Raw genomic sequence first — 12,963 nt, forward strand, 5'->3', positions numbered from 1 at the left:
GGCGCAGTGGTTCCAATTAGTCCTTACACCTGTGCACTCCCCTATATCACCTCACTTCCCCTTCACTCCCTCGCCGGATCTTGTTGCCTTAGTGCCAGTGAAAGCGTTCCTTGTGTGTTCCTTGCCTGTGATTCCAGACCTTCTGCCGTTGCCCCTGACTACGATCCTTGCTGCCTGCCCCGACCTTCTGCTACGTCCGACCTTGCTTTTGCCTACTCCCTTGTACCGCGCCTATCTTCAGCAGCCAGAGAGGTGAGCCGTTGCTAGTGGATACGACCTGGTCACTACCGCCGCAGCAAGACCATCCCGCTTTGCGGCGGGCTCTGGTGAAAACCAGTAGTGGCTTAGAACCGGTCCACTAGCACGGTCCACGCCAATCCCTCTCTGGCACAGAGGATCCACTACCTGCCAGCCGGCATCGTGACAGTAGATCCGGCCATGGATCCCGCTGAAGTTCCTCTACCAGTTGTCGCTGACCTCACCACGGTGGTCGCCCAGCAGTCACAACAGATAGCGCAACAAGGCCAACAGCTGTCTCAACTGACCGTTATGCTACAACAGTTACTACCACAGCTTCAGCAGTCATCTCCTCCGCCAGCTCCTGCACCTCCTCCGCAGCGAGTGGCCGCTCCTGGGATACGCTTATCCTTGCCGGATAAATTCGATGGGGACTCTAAGTTTTGCCGTGGCTTTCTTTCCCAATGTTCCCTGCATCTGGAGATGATGTCGGACCTGTTTCCCACTGAAAGGTCCAAGGTGGCTTTCGTAGTCTGCCTTCTGTCCGGAAAAGCCCTGTCATGGGCCACACCGCTCTGGGACCGCAATGACCCCGTCACTGCCTCTGTACACTCCTTCTTCTCGGAAATTCGAAGTGTCTTTGAGGAACCTGCCCGAGCCTCTTCTGCTGAGACTGCCCTGTTGAACCTGGTCCAGGGTAATTCTTCCGTTGGCGAGTATGCCGTACAATTCCGTACTCTTGCTTCAGAATTGTCCTGGAATAATGAGGCCCTCTGCGCGACCTTCAAAAAAGGCCTATCCAGCAACATTAAAGATGTTCTGGCCGCACGAGAAATTCCTGCTAATCTACATGAACTTATTCACCTAGCCACTCGCATTGACATGCGTTTTTCCGAAAGGCGTCAGGAACTCCGCCAAGATATGGACTCTGTTCGCACGAGGCGTTTCTTCTCCTCGGCTCCTCTCTCCTCTGGTCCCCTGCAATCTGTTCCTGTGCCTCCCGCCGTGGAGGCTATGCAGGTCGACCGGTCTCGCCTGACACCTCAAGAGAGGACACGACGCCGTATGGAGAACCTCTGCCTGTACTGTGCTAGTACCGAACACTTCCTGAGAGATTGTCCTATCCGTCCTCCCCGCCTGGAAAGACGTACGCTGACTCCGCACAAACGTGAGACAGTCCTTGATGTCTACTCTGCTTCTCCACGTCTTACTGTGCCTGTGCGGATGTCTGCCTCTGCCTTCTCCTTCTCTACAGTGGCCTTCTTGGACTCTGGATCTGCAGGAAATTTTATTTTGGCCTCTCTCGTCAACAGGTTCAACATCCCGGTGACCAGTCTCGCCAGACCCCTCTACATCAATTGTGTAAATAATGAAAGATTGGACTGTACCATACGTTTCCGCACGGAGCCCCTTCTTATGAGCATCGGATCTCATCATGAGAGGATTGAACTTTTGGTCCTCCCCAATTGCACCTCGGAAATTCTCCTTGGACTTCCCTGGCTTCAACTTCATTCCCCTACCCTGGATTGGTCCACTGGGGAGATCAAGAGTTGGGGGTCCTCTTGTTCCAAGAACTGTCTAAAACCGGTTCCCAGTAACCCTTGCCGTAACTCTGTGGTTCCTCCAGTAACCGGTCTCCCTAAGGCCTATATGGACTTCGCGGATGTTTTCTGCAAAAAACAAGCTGAGACTCTACCTCCTCACAGACCTTATGATTGCCCTATCGACCTCCTCCCGGGCACTACTCCACCCCGGGGCAGAATTTATCCTCTCTCTGCCCCAGAGACTCTTGCCATGTCCGAATACGTCCAGGAGAATCTAAAAAAGGGCTTTATCCGTAAATCCTCCTCTCCTGCCGGAGCCGGATTTTTCTTTGTGTCCAAAAAAGATGGCTCCCTACGTCCTTGCATTGACTACCGCGGTCTTAATAAAATCACGGTTAAGAACCGCTACCCCTTACCCCTCATCTCTGAACTCTTTGATCGCCTCCAAGGTGCCCACATCTTCACTAAATTGGACTTAAGAGGCGCCTATAACCTCATCCGCATCAGAGAGGGGGACGAGTGGAAAACGGCATTTAACACCAGAGATGGACACTTTGAGTATCTGGTCATGCCCTTTGGACTGTGCAACGCCCCTGCCGTCTTCCAAGACTTTGTCAATGAAATTTTTCGTGATCTGTTATACTCCTGTGTTGTTGTATATCTGGACGATATCCTAATTTTTTCTGCCAATCTAGAAGAACACCGCCAGCATGTCCGTATGGTTCTTCAGAGACTTCGTGACAACCAACTCTATGCCAAAATTGAGAAATGTCTGTTTGAATGCCAATCTCTTCCTTTTCTAGGATATTTGGTCTCTGGCCAGGGACTACAGATGGATCCAGACAAACTCTCTGCCGTCTTAGATTGGCCACGCCCCTCCGGACTCCGTGCTATCCAACGCTTTTTGGGGTTCGCCAATTATTACAGGCAATTTATTCCACATTTTTCTACCATTGTGGCTCCTATCGTGGCTTTAACCAAAAAAAATGCTGATCCCAAGTCCTGGCCTCCTCAAGCAGAAGACGCCTTTAAACGACTCAAGTCTGCCTTTTCTTCGGCTCCCGTCCTCTCCAGACCTGACCCTTCCAAACCCTTCCTATTGGAGGTTGATGCCTCCTCAGTGGGAGCTGGAGCTGTTCTTCTACAAAAAAATTCTTCCGGGCATGCTGTCACTTGTGGTTTTTTCTCTAGGACCTTCTCTCCAGCGGAGAGGAACTACTCCATCGGGGATCGAGAGCTTCTAGCCATTAAATTAGCACTTGAGGAATGGAGGCATCTGCTGGAGGGATCAAGTTCTCCTGTTATTATCTACACCGACCACAAGAACCTCTCCTACCTCCAGTCTGCCCAACGGCTGAATCCTCGCCAGGCCCGGTGGTCTCTGTTCTTTGCCCGATTTAATTTTGAGATTCACTTTCGTCCTGCCGATAAGAACATTAGGGCCGATGCTCTCTCTCGTTCCTCGGATGCCTCTGAAGTTGAACTCTCTCCGCAACACATCATTCCACCTGACTGCCTGATCTCCACTTCTCCTGCCTCCATCAGGCAGACTCCTCCTGGAAAGACCTTTGTTTCTCCTCGCCAACGCCTCGGAATCCTCAAATGGGGTCACTCCTCCCATCTCGCAGGTCATGCGGGTATCAAGAAATCTGTGCAACTCATCTCCCGCTTCTATTGGTGGCCGACTCTGGAGACGGATGTTGTGGACTTTGTGCGAGCCTGCACTATCTGTGCCCGGGATAAGACTCCTCGCCAGAAGCCCGCTGGTTTTCTTCATCCTCTGCCTGTCCCCGAACAGCCTTGGTCTCTGATTGGTATGGATTTTATTACTGATTTACCCCCTTCCCGTGGCAACACTGTTATTTGGGTGGTCGTTGATCGATTCTCCAAAATGGCACATTTCATCCCTCTTCCTGGTCTTCCTTCTGCGCCTCAGTTGGCCAAACAATTTTTTGTACACATTTTTCGTCTTCACGGGTTGCCTACGCAGATTGTCTCGGATAGAGGCGTCCAATTCGTGTCTAAATTCTGGAGGGCTCTCTGTAAACAACTCAAGATTAAATTAAATTTTTCTTCTGCATATCATCCCCAGTCCAATGGACAAGTAGAAAGGATTAACCAGATCTTGGGTGATTATTTGCGACATTTTGTTTCCTCCCGCCAGGATGACTGGGCAGATCTCCTCCCATGGGCCGAATTCTCGTATAACTTCAGGGTCTCTGAGTCTTCCTCCAAATCCCCATTTTTCGTGGTGTACGGCCGTCACCCTCTTCCCCCCCTCCCTACTCCCTTGCCCTCTGGTCTGCCCGCTGTGGATGAAATTTCTCGTGACCTTTCCATCATATGGAGAGAGACCCAAAATTCTCTCTTACAGGCTTCATCACGCATGAAGAAGTTCGCGGATAAGAAAAGAAGAGCTCCCCCCGTTTTTTCCCCTGGAGACAAGGTATGGCTCTCCGCTAAATATGTCCGCTTCCGTGTCCCTAGCTACAAGTTGGGACCACGCTATCTTGGTCCTTTCAAAATTTTGTGTCAAATTAATCCTGTCTCTTATAAACTTCTTCTTCCTCCCTCTCTTCGTATCCCTAATGCCTTTCACGTCTCTCTTCTCAAACCACTCATCCTCAACCATTTTTCTCCCAAATCTGTTCCTCCCACTCCTGTTTCCGGCTCCTCGGACATCTTCTCGGTCAAAGAAATTTTAGCTACCAAAAAGGTCAGAGGGAAAAAATTTTTTTTAGTGGACTGGGAGGGTTGTGGCCCTGAAGAGAGATCCTGGGAACCTGAGGACAACATCCTTGACAAAAGTCTGCTCCTCAGGTTCTCAGGCTCTAAGAAGAGGGGGAGACCCAAGGGGGGGGGTACTGTTACGCCGAGCGCTCCGGGTCCCCGCTCCTCCCCGGAGCGCTCGCTTCACTCTCCCCGCGGCAGCGCTCCGGTCACGTCCTCTGACCCGGGGCGCTGCGATTCCGCTGCCAGCCGGGATGCGATTCGCGATGCGGGTAGCGCCCGCTCGCGATGCGCATCCCGGCTCCCCTACCTGTCTCGCTCTCCGTCTGTTCTGTCCCGGCGCGCGCGGCCCCGCTCCCTAGGGCGCGCGCGCGCCGGGTCTCTGCGATTTAAAGGGCCACTGCGCCGCTGATTGGCGCAGTGGTTCCAATTAGTCCTTACACCTGTGCACTCCCCTATATCACCTCACTTCCCCTTCACTCCCTCGCCGGATCTTGTTGCCTTAGTGCCAGTGAAAGCGTTCCTTGTGTGTTCCTTGCCTGTGATTCCAGACCTTCTGCCGTTGCCCCTGACTACGATCCTTGCTGCCTGCCCCGACCTTCTGCTACGTCCGACCTTGCTTTTGCCTACTCCCTTGTACCGCGCCTATCTTCAGCAGCCAGAGAGGTGAGCCGTTGCTAGTGGATACGACCTGGTCACTACCGCCGCAGCAAGACCATCCCGCTTTGCGGCGGGCTCTGGTGAAAACCAGTAGTGGCTTAGAACCGGTCCACTAGCACGGTCCACGCCAATCCCTCTCTGGCACAGAGGATCCACTACCTGCCAGCCGGCATCGTGACAGCTATGGCATCCCTGACATCTGGAGCACAGAGCGAATTTGGCTCTGTGCCAGATGACTGGCCATATGGCGCAGAGGCTCGTGATGTCATCACCACGCCCCCTCAATGCAAGTCTATGGGTCCCACAGACTTGCATTGAGGGGCCGTGACGGCACGAGCCTCCGGCTCTGCACCCTATGCTCTAAACGAACGCCGGGTGCAGCAGGGAGAACGCTGGGGACCCCTGTGATCTCTCTGCTGCACCCAGCATTCGGGTCCTTTGAATAGAGGATAAGATGTCTAAGGACAGAATACCCCTTTAAGTTGGTCCTTTCCTCAATAATTGTGGTAGAACCCTGCAAACATAGATGGGACCATGCTAACCCACGTTCCCCTCTCTGGGTGTTGTGAACTCTATGGTATCTGTGAAGTCTATGTCTTCTCTAAAAAAATATGGGTCCATTTTGGCAGATGATCAGGAATTTTCATGTAATGGTGGATTACCATTACTCCCATTCATGCTTGGAGTCATCTGTATGAGTTTTTAGATCTTGTAATGTATTATTTTGAGGGAAGTAACCATAAAGTGGGGAGATGTACCCTGGTACCCTGGGAGGTTCAATGGTCACTCCACTACACCGGTCACTGCTCTCCAATATCCGAATCGTCTTCTTTCAATCCAATATCCATTCACTTACTGTCTTCTATCTATGGGTAGAAGACAGTGGGCATGATGAATTTGGCACTGCATCATGGCTTCTGTTTTGAAATGAAACCTTATTGGAAATACTCTATGTTAACATGGCCACAAAAAGTATCTAACAGCCACCATACAAATAGGTAAAAAAAATCTGCCTCACCCACAGATCATGACTGGTTTATGTATTTAGGGCCTCTGGATTCTCAGATGGTATTGGGGGAGTCATGCATGTTGGTTTTCAGCCGCTCAGTGCTTTTGTTTTTGGAGAGATAAGTCCCCACTAGAAGAGTCAGAAAACAGCTATCCCTTCTTCCTCCTTTCTTCATGTGTATGAGGCGATCAGGAGGAATAGATGTTGGCCAAATGTTCATTGGACCAGCAGCAATCACATGAGTGTGGCTACCTGTACTGTGGTTCTCAAGATATCCCGGGCTCTGAGATACAATATTCTAATGTTTAATTGTAAGAATCTTTCTTCCAATATAAATGGAAAAAAAGAAGTAACCAACACAAAATATTGCAATAATGTTTATATAATTTTTTAAATAGGTGTATTATTTACATATAATTATAACTTAAGCAAGAAGTTTTACTTTACATCTGTTACATGTAGCATTGACATATCAATGGACAATATATAAAATATAATATAATAGAACTATAAATTGTGTCGCCCCAACTAGGGCTTAAATATTTACATGCTACTTAGGAAGTATGTACAGAACGGTTGTATGACAAGTCTCAAAACTTTTTCATTTTGAAGACATCCCAAAATAATACAAAATCAAAAATTGTCAATGTAAGAAGTCTGGAAATGTGGACCTGTGAAGAACATTGTTGGACAATAGAAGAACCGTGGTTCAAGTAGTGGTGATGTTGGGTAAATCACAGACGAAGCACAAGACCCAGGAGGATTAGCATGGAATTGGCCATTGACCATAGATTCGAATGGGCTCCATTGCCAACCAGAAATTGCATCTTGGGCACAGTACCATTACCAGTTACATTTCCACTCTCCATATGGTTTGGGTCAAATAGAATATCACTATGGCTGCTGTTGTTTGGAGATGTTTTGCTGATCTTGTCCACCAGGTGAACACTCTTCAACCCATTATTGTTCGGCAAGGAGGCTACATACTTCTGTATCCAGGGCAGGTAATATTGGACTCTCGTGTATACACCAGGATGACTTGGCTCAGCACATCCAAAACCCCAGCTAATAATTCCCATCTGCACCGAGGCACCATTCAAACTGCAGACAAGGGGTCCACCGGAGTCACCCTATAAAGAACAAAACAAAAGATTCTGTTAAAAACATCTTGGGAATTCTGTTACTACGACTACAACTACGAAGTAAGCAGATTTGTCTTTGTGTAGAACACCTTCTGGTGGGCCATACAACTGGGAACCCACAGAAAAAACCTTCAACATTTATTATTGATTTGAGTCTTGTTAGTACTTTTTTGCAGATTCTATTAAAAGGAAATTCTCAGTAGGTGTATAACATCTGGCTCTGGCCGAACATGAAGAGTTAAATGACTCTAGTTGGGTGAAGCTGCTTGGAGCTCACCTGTGTCATTTGTGTGTGGTTCTAAGCTCTGCTACCTATCAGAAGGGTGTATCCCTGATCACCTGCCTATATAAGCTAGAAGCAGTGATTAGTTCATTGTCTGTGAAAGGTTATACCTGAGCTGACACCTCCTGATTGTTTATTGATCTTTGACTTTTCCCTTGACTCTTGTCTTGCTCTGAGTTCCTGTACTCCGTTATTTCCTGGTACTGACCTTGGCTAGACTGACATTGATTTTACTGTGTGTGTGTCTTAGTGTATATGTTAGTTTGTGTGCCTCCAGCTGTTTCCCGACTCCTACTGTTGTATTTTATTATTTTGAAAACACTTAGCCCCAGCACTTAGCAGGGAGGGTTTTTTCATCATGGTTGTTGATCTGTCCCTTAGGAGGGATAGGCAATAGGTAGAGACAGGGCTGTGGGTTAGTTAGGGCTTCACTGTTCCCTGCCCATATATGACAAAAATAAAAATAAATCATTTGAAATTCTCCATAATATAAGTTGATAGTCATACAGTAGTTATGTAACTTCACCTACCTGGCATGTATCTCTCTTTCCTTCCTTGTATCCGGCACACATCATGTCGTCTTTTATCAGCTTCAATTTGGGGTTATAGCCCAAGCTGGCTTGGTACATGGATTCACAGTTTTTGTTGTCTATCAGAGCGAGCTGGACCTCCTGGAGAGTCTTGGGGTTGTCCAGTGGCACTGTAAGGAGGGGATTTTCACATATTAAATTCCTGTCAGATGACTCTACATATTAGCATGTCTGAAGGTAGTCCTTTGTGATAATAAAGTCCCTATCTGTAGATGACTACCTCTCTTTCCCAATAATCGGTCCATCTATCTACTGTCCCTCTGTATGCTTAGATGACATATCAGTCACCATTCATCTGTATATCATGATGACTATATTGCAAGCTACAAATGTTCTTACCGCCATCTTTAAAGGCGCCCCATCCTGTTGCCCAGCACAAGGTTCCCGCTGGAAGGTTCACAGACGCAGATGGTAAACAGACGGGAAGTATAGAGGAGGTGAAATCGACCGGATTCTCTAACTCCACTAAGGCAATATCTCCACTGGATCCTTCTTCTGTGAAGTCGGGGTGTATTATGATTCCTTTTATTCCTCTGGCTACAACTCCAGACTGCTGCAGTCCTGATAGCTGATGTGCCCCAAGGTATACGGTGTATTCTGAGACATTCATCGACCTGCAAGAGAAGTGATAAGAAAACGTGTCACTCAATGTCTAACCACACTGAGATATTCCCATTGCTCCTGGTCTTATTTCATTTGGCTCTGACATATAGGAAAGTCTGGATCAGCTATAGAAGCTTATCATCTACCATATAGGAAAGTCTGGATCAGCTATAGAAGCGTATCATCTATCATATAGGAAAGTCTGGATCAGCTATAGATGTTTATCATCTACCATATTGGAAAGTCTGGATCAGCTATAGAAGTGTATCATCTATCATATAGGAAAGTCTTGATCAGCTATAGAAGCTTATCATCTACCATATAGGAAAGTCTGGATCAGCTATAGAAGCTCATGATGTACCATAGGAAGTGCACTGTACCTTTTTTTTTATATTACTTGCCATCACATGCGCCTTGGTCAATTTTACAGGATTGTATATGGTATTAGAAATAAAAACTTACTGTGTGAAGCAATGAGCCGCTGTCAGCACCCAGGAGTTGGTGATGAGTGATCCCCCGCATTCGGGAAAGTCTTCAAGCTGAATGCTGACCTGCCATGGCCATTCTCCAGGTGCCGAATCCGCTCCTCCTACGATTCTTTGTGAAACTATTGGCTTCCCACAACCTGAACCATCCAAAGAGAAGCCATTAGATATTTAGCCAAGTAGAGGTCACATTCATTGCTGGGACCACCCAGGACTGACTAACTACTACAGCAGGAAAAACATAAAGCCCCGGGTATCCTGGGATAATGCAATGGAGAACAAGCGGGAGACACAAAGAGAGAGGAAATGGGGGAGACAAAAAAAGAAGAGATTTGACCTCCTGCACCATGATCATATAGTTAGAAACAATAGTACTATCACATCTTACACCGACACCCTGGGCTAAAACCTCATCATCTGAGGAGAAAGGGATGAGACCAGAACCAAAACCAACATGGTATCAGTCATAGTGGTCCAGATTCCAGAACACAAAATGTACCCCTAAGCTCTTTGCACTGGATGAAGACCTGGTGGAGAGGTTCTTACCGTGCTGTGAGAGAAGTGTGAGGAGCACGAGGAGCTTCTGCATGATGCTGCTGTGATGGCTGGGGTTGTCTTTTTGTTGTTCTTTATCATCGGACTAGTGATGTCCTGTATACTCCCTGGGCTGAGGACACAACTTATATAGAGGTCTGAAGTTGCCCGACTGGTTCTTGGTCACTAGCGTCCAAGCAAAATGTCACATAGTAGAGAGACACAGAGTGATACCCTGCAGGGAGGAAGGAAGAACCTTCAGCCCACCTGTCATCTGGACACATATTTGAGAGATAATTACACATTTCAGAGGTTCAGGGGTTAATTATATGTTAATGTTGTGAAATCATCCAAAAATTCCTTTGTGTATATTTTTGTTATTTTTTGTTGAAATAAACTTTGATATCATGTCCCGGCAACGTACATCTACAGCTTCTATTCTGTAATGTCTACGAGACTTTTTCCAATTAATTTTCCTTTTTAATTTACTTTAGCTTATCACACAATTTGCCCTCCACAAAAGCTTCTGTATCACTCATCATTTTGAATTTAATATTTTTAATACCGTAATATAATTACAACAAAAAAAAATTTCTAATTCTTCTCTGGCAGTTCTGTCAGATGTGACTGTAGGAATAGTGCAGATTTGTTGGCCACCATGAAAATGATATTGTGAAATTTACATTCATTCTATTATATAAAGGAAAAAAGATCAGATTTTGGTATGTAGAATTTTTTTATGTGTTTGCTTTTATTGCAGTAATACCAAATGTTACGCCTAGCGCTCCGGGTCCCCGCTCCTCCCCGGAGCGCTCACGGCGTCTCTCTCCCCGCAGCGCCCCGGTCGGTCCCGCTGACCGGGAGTGCTGCACTGTCATGGCCGTCGGGGATGCGATTCGCACAGCGGGACGTGCCCGCTCGCGAATCGCATCCCAGGTCACTTACCCGTCCCGGTCCCCTGCTGTCATGTGCTGGCGTGCGCGGCTCCGCTCTCTAGGGCGCGCGCGCGCCAGCTCTCTGAGACTTAAAGGGCCAGTGCACCAATGATTGGTGCCTGGCCCAATTAGCTTAATTGGCTCCCACCTGCTCCCAGACTATATCTGCTCACTGCCCCTGCACTCCCTTGCCGGATCTTGTTGCCTTGTGCCAGTGAAAGCGTTTAGTGTGTCCAAAGCCTGTGTTACCTGAACCCTTGCTATCCATCTTGACTACGAACCTTGCCGCCTGCCCCCGACCTTCTGCTACGTCTGACCTTGCCTCTGCCTAGTCCTTCTGTCCCACGCCTTCTCAGCAGTCAGCGAGGTAGAGCCGTTACTAGTGGATACGACCTGGTTGCTACTGCCGCAGCAAGACCATCCCGCTTTGCGGCGGGCTCTGGTGAACACCAGTAGCCTCTTAGAACCGGTCCACTAGCACGGTCCACGCCAATCCCTCGCTGACACAGAGGATCCACTACCTGGAAGCCGAATCGTGACAGTAGATCCGGCACTGGATCCCGCTGAGGTGCCGCTGCCAAGTCTCGCTGACCTTAGCACGGCGGTCGCTCAGCAATCGCAGCAAATTGCCCAACAAGGACAGCAGCTGTCGCAGTTGACCGCCACGTTACAGCAACTTCTGCCTCTGCTACAGCAGCAACCATCTCCTCCGCCAGCTCCTGCACCTCCTCCGCAGCGAGTGGCCGCTCCTAGCCTCCGCTTGCCCCTGCCGGACAAATTTGATGGGGACTCTAAACTCTGCCGTGGATTTTTGTCTCAGTGTTCCCTGCATATGGAGATGTTGTCGGACTTGTTTCCTACAGAACGGTCTAAGGTGGCGTTCGTAGTAAGCCTTCTTTCAGGAAAGGCCTTATCTTGGGCCACACCGCTCTGGGACCGCAATGATCCTGCCACAGCCACAGTCCAGTCCTTCTTCGCTGAGGTCCGGAGTGTCTTTGAGGAACCTGCCCGAGCTTCTTCTGCCGAGACTGCCCTGTTGAACCTGGTCCAGGGTAATTCTTCAGTGGGCGAGTACGCCATCCAATTTCGTACTCTTGCTTCCGAGTTATCATGGAATAATGAGGCTCTCTGCGCGACCTTTAAAAAAGGCCTATCCAGTCGCATCAAGGATGTGCTGGCCGCACGAGAGATTCCTGCCAACCTGCAAGAACTCATCCATTTGGCTACCCGCATTGACATGCGTTTTTCTGAGCGACACCAAGAGCTCCGCCAGGAAAAAGACTTAGATCTCTGGGCACCTCTCCCACAGTATCCGTTGCAATCTACGCCTGGGCCTCCCGCCGAGGAGGCCATGCAAGTGGATCGGTCTCGCCTGACCCAGGAAGAGAGGAATCGCCGTAGGGAAGAAAATCTCTGTCTTTACTGTGCCAGTACCGAGCATTTCTTGGTGGATTGCCCTATTCGTCCTCCACGTCTGGGAAACGCACGCACGCACCCAGCTCACGTGGGTGTGGCGTCTCTTGGTTCTAAGTCTGCTTCTCCACGTCTCACGGTGCCCGTGCGGATTTCTCCTTCAGCCAACTCCTCCCTCTCAGCCGTGGCCTGCTTGGACTCTGGTGCCTCTGGGAATTTTATTTTGGAGTCGTTTGTGAATAAATTCAGCATCCCGGTGACCCGTCTCGTCAAGCCGCTCTACATTTCCGCGGTCAACGGAGTCAGATTGGATTGCACCGTGCGTTACCGCACAGAACCCCTCCTGATGTCTATTGGACCCCACCACGAAAGGATTGAGTTATTCGTCCTTCCCAACTGTACCTCTGAGGTCCTCCTCGGTCTGCCATGGCTCCGGCTTCATTCTCCCACCCTTGATTGGACCACCGGGGAGATCAAGAACTGGGACTCTGCCTGCCATAGGAAGTGCCTCTCCCCCCCTCCCAGTCCCGTCAGGCAAGCCTCAGTGCCTCCTCATGGCCCCCGTCCTGGTGTCACACTGCCCCGTGCCAGGCTTCGCCCTCTGCCCTCCCTCCCCATTCCCACTCCTGCTGTGCTGCCTGCCGTTGAGGAAACCCTCCATTCTTTCCCGGTGTCCTCATCCCAGGGGAGGCAGTTACCGGACAAAGAAAAGGGGAGACCTAAGGGGGGGGGGTACTGTTACGCCTAGCGCTCCGGGTCCCCGCTCCTCCCCGGAGCGCTCACGGCATCTCTCTCCCC

General features: G+C 49.2%; 1 protein-coding gene across 1 annotated transcript; it reads right to left on the reverse strand.

Annotated features, from left to right (window-relative positions):
* Window positions 1-6,914: 6,914 nt before the first annotated feature.
* Window positions 6,915-9,872, reverse strand: LOC130285374 (serine protease 33-like). The gene is made up of 5 exons (XM_056536734.1): window positions 9,830-9,872; window positions 9,261-9,423; window positions 8,535-8,809; window positions 8,136-8,305; window positions 6,915-7,310 (listed from the first exon to the last, which is right to left on the reverse strand). Exons 1-5 carry the CDS (start codon window positions 9,870-9,872, stop codon window positions 6,915-6,917), a joined length of 1,047 nt encoding a protein of 348 aa, XP_056392709.1.
* Window positions 9,873-12,963: the final 3,091 nt, after the last annotated feature.

The sequence above is a fragment of the Hyla sarda genome, chromosome 8 (assembly GCF_029499605.1).
Source record: "Hyla sarda isolate aHylSar1 chromosome 8, aHylSar1.hap1, whole genome shotgun sequence".
In the NCBI taxonomy this organism is placed as follows: domain Eukaryota; kingdom Metazoa; phylum Chordata; class Amphibia; order Anura; family Hylidae; genus Hyla; species Hyla sarda.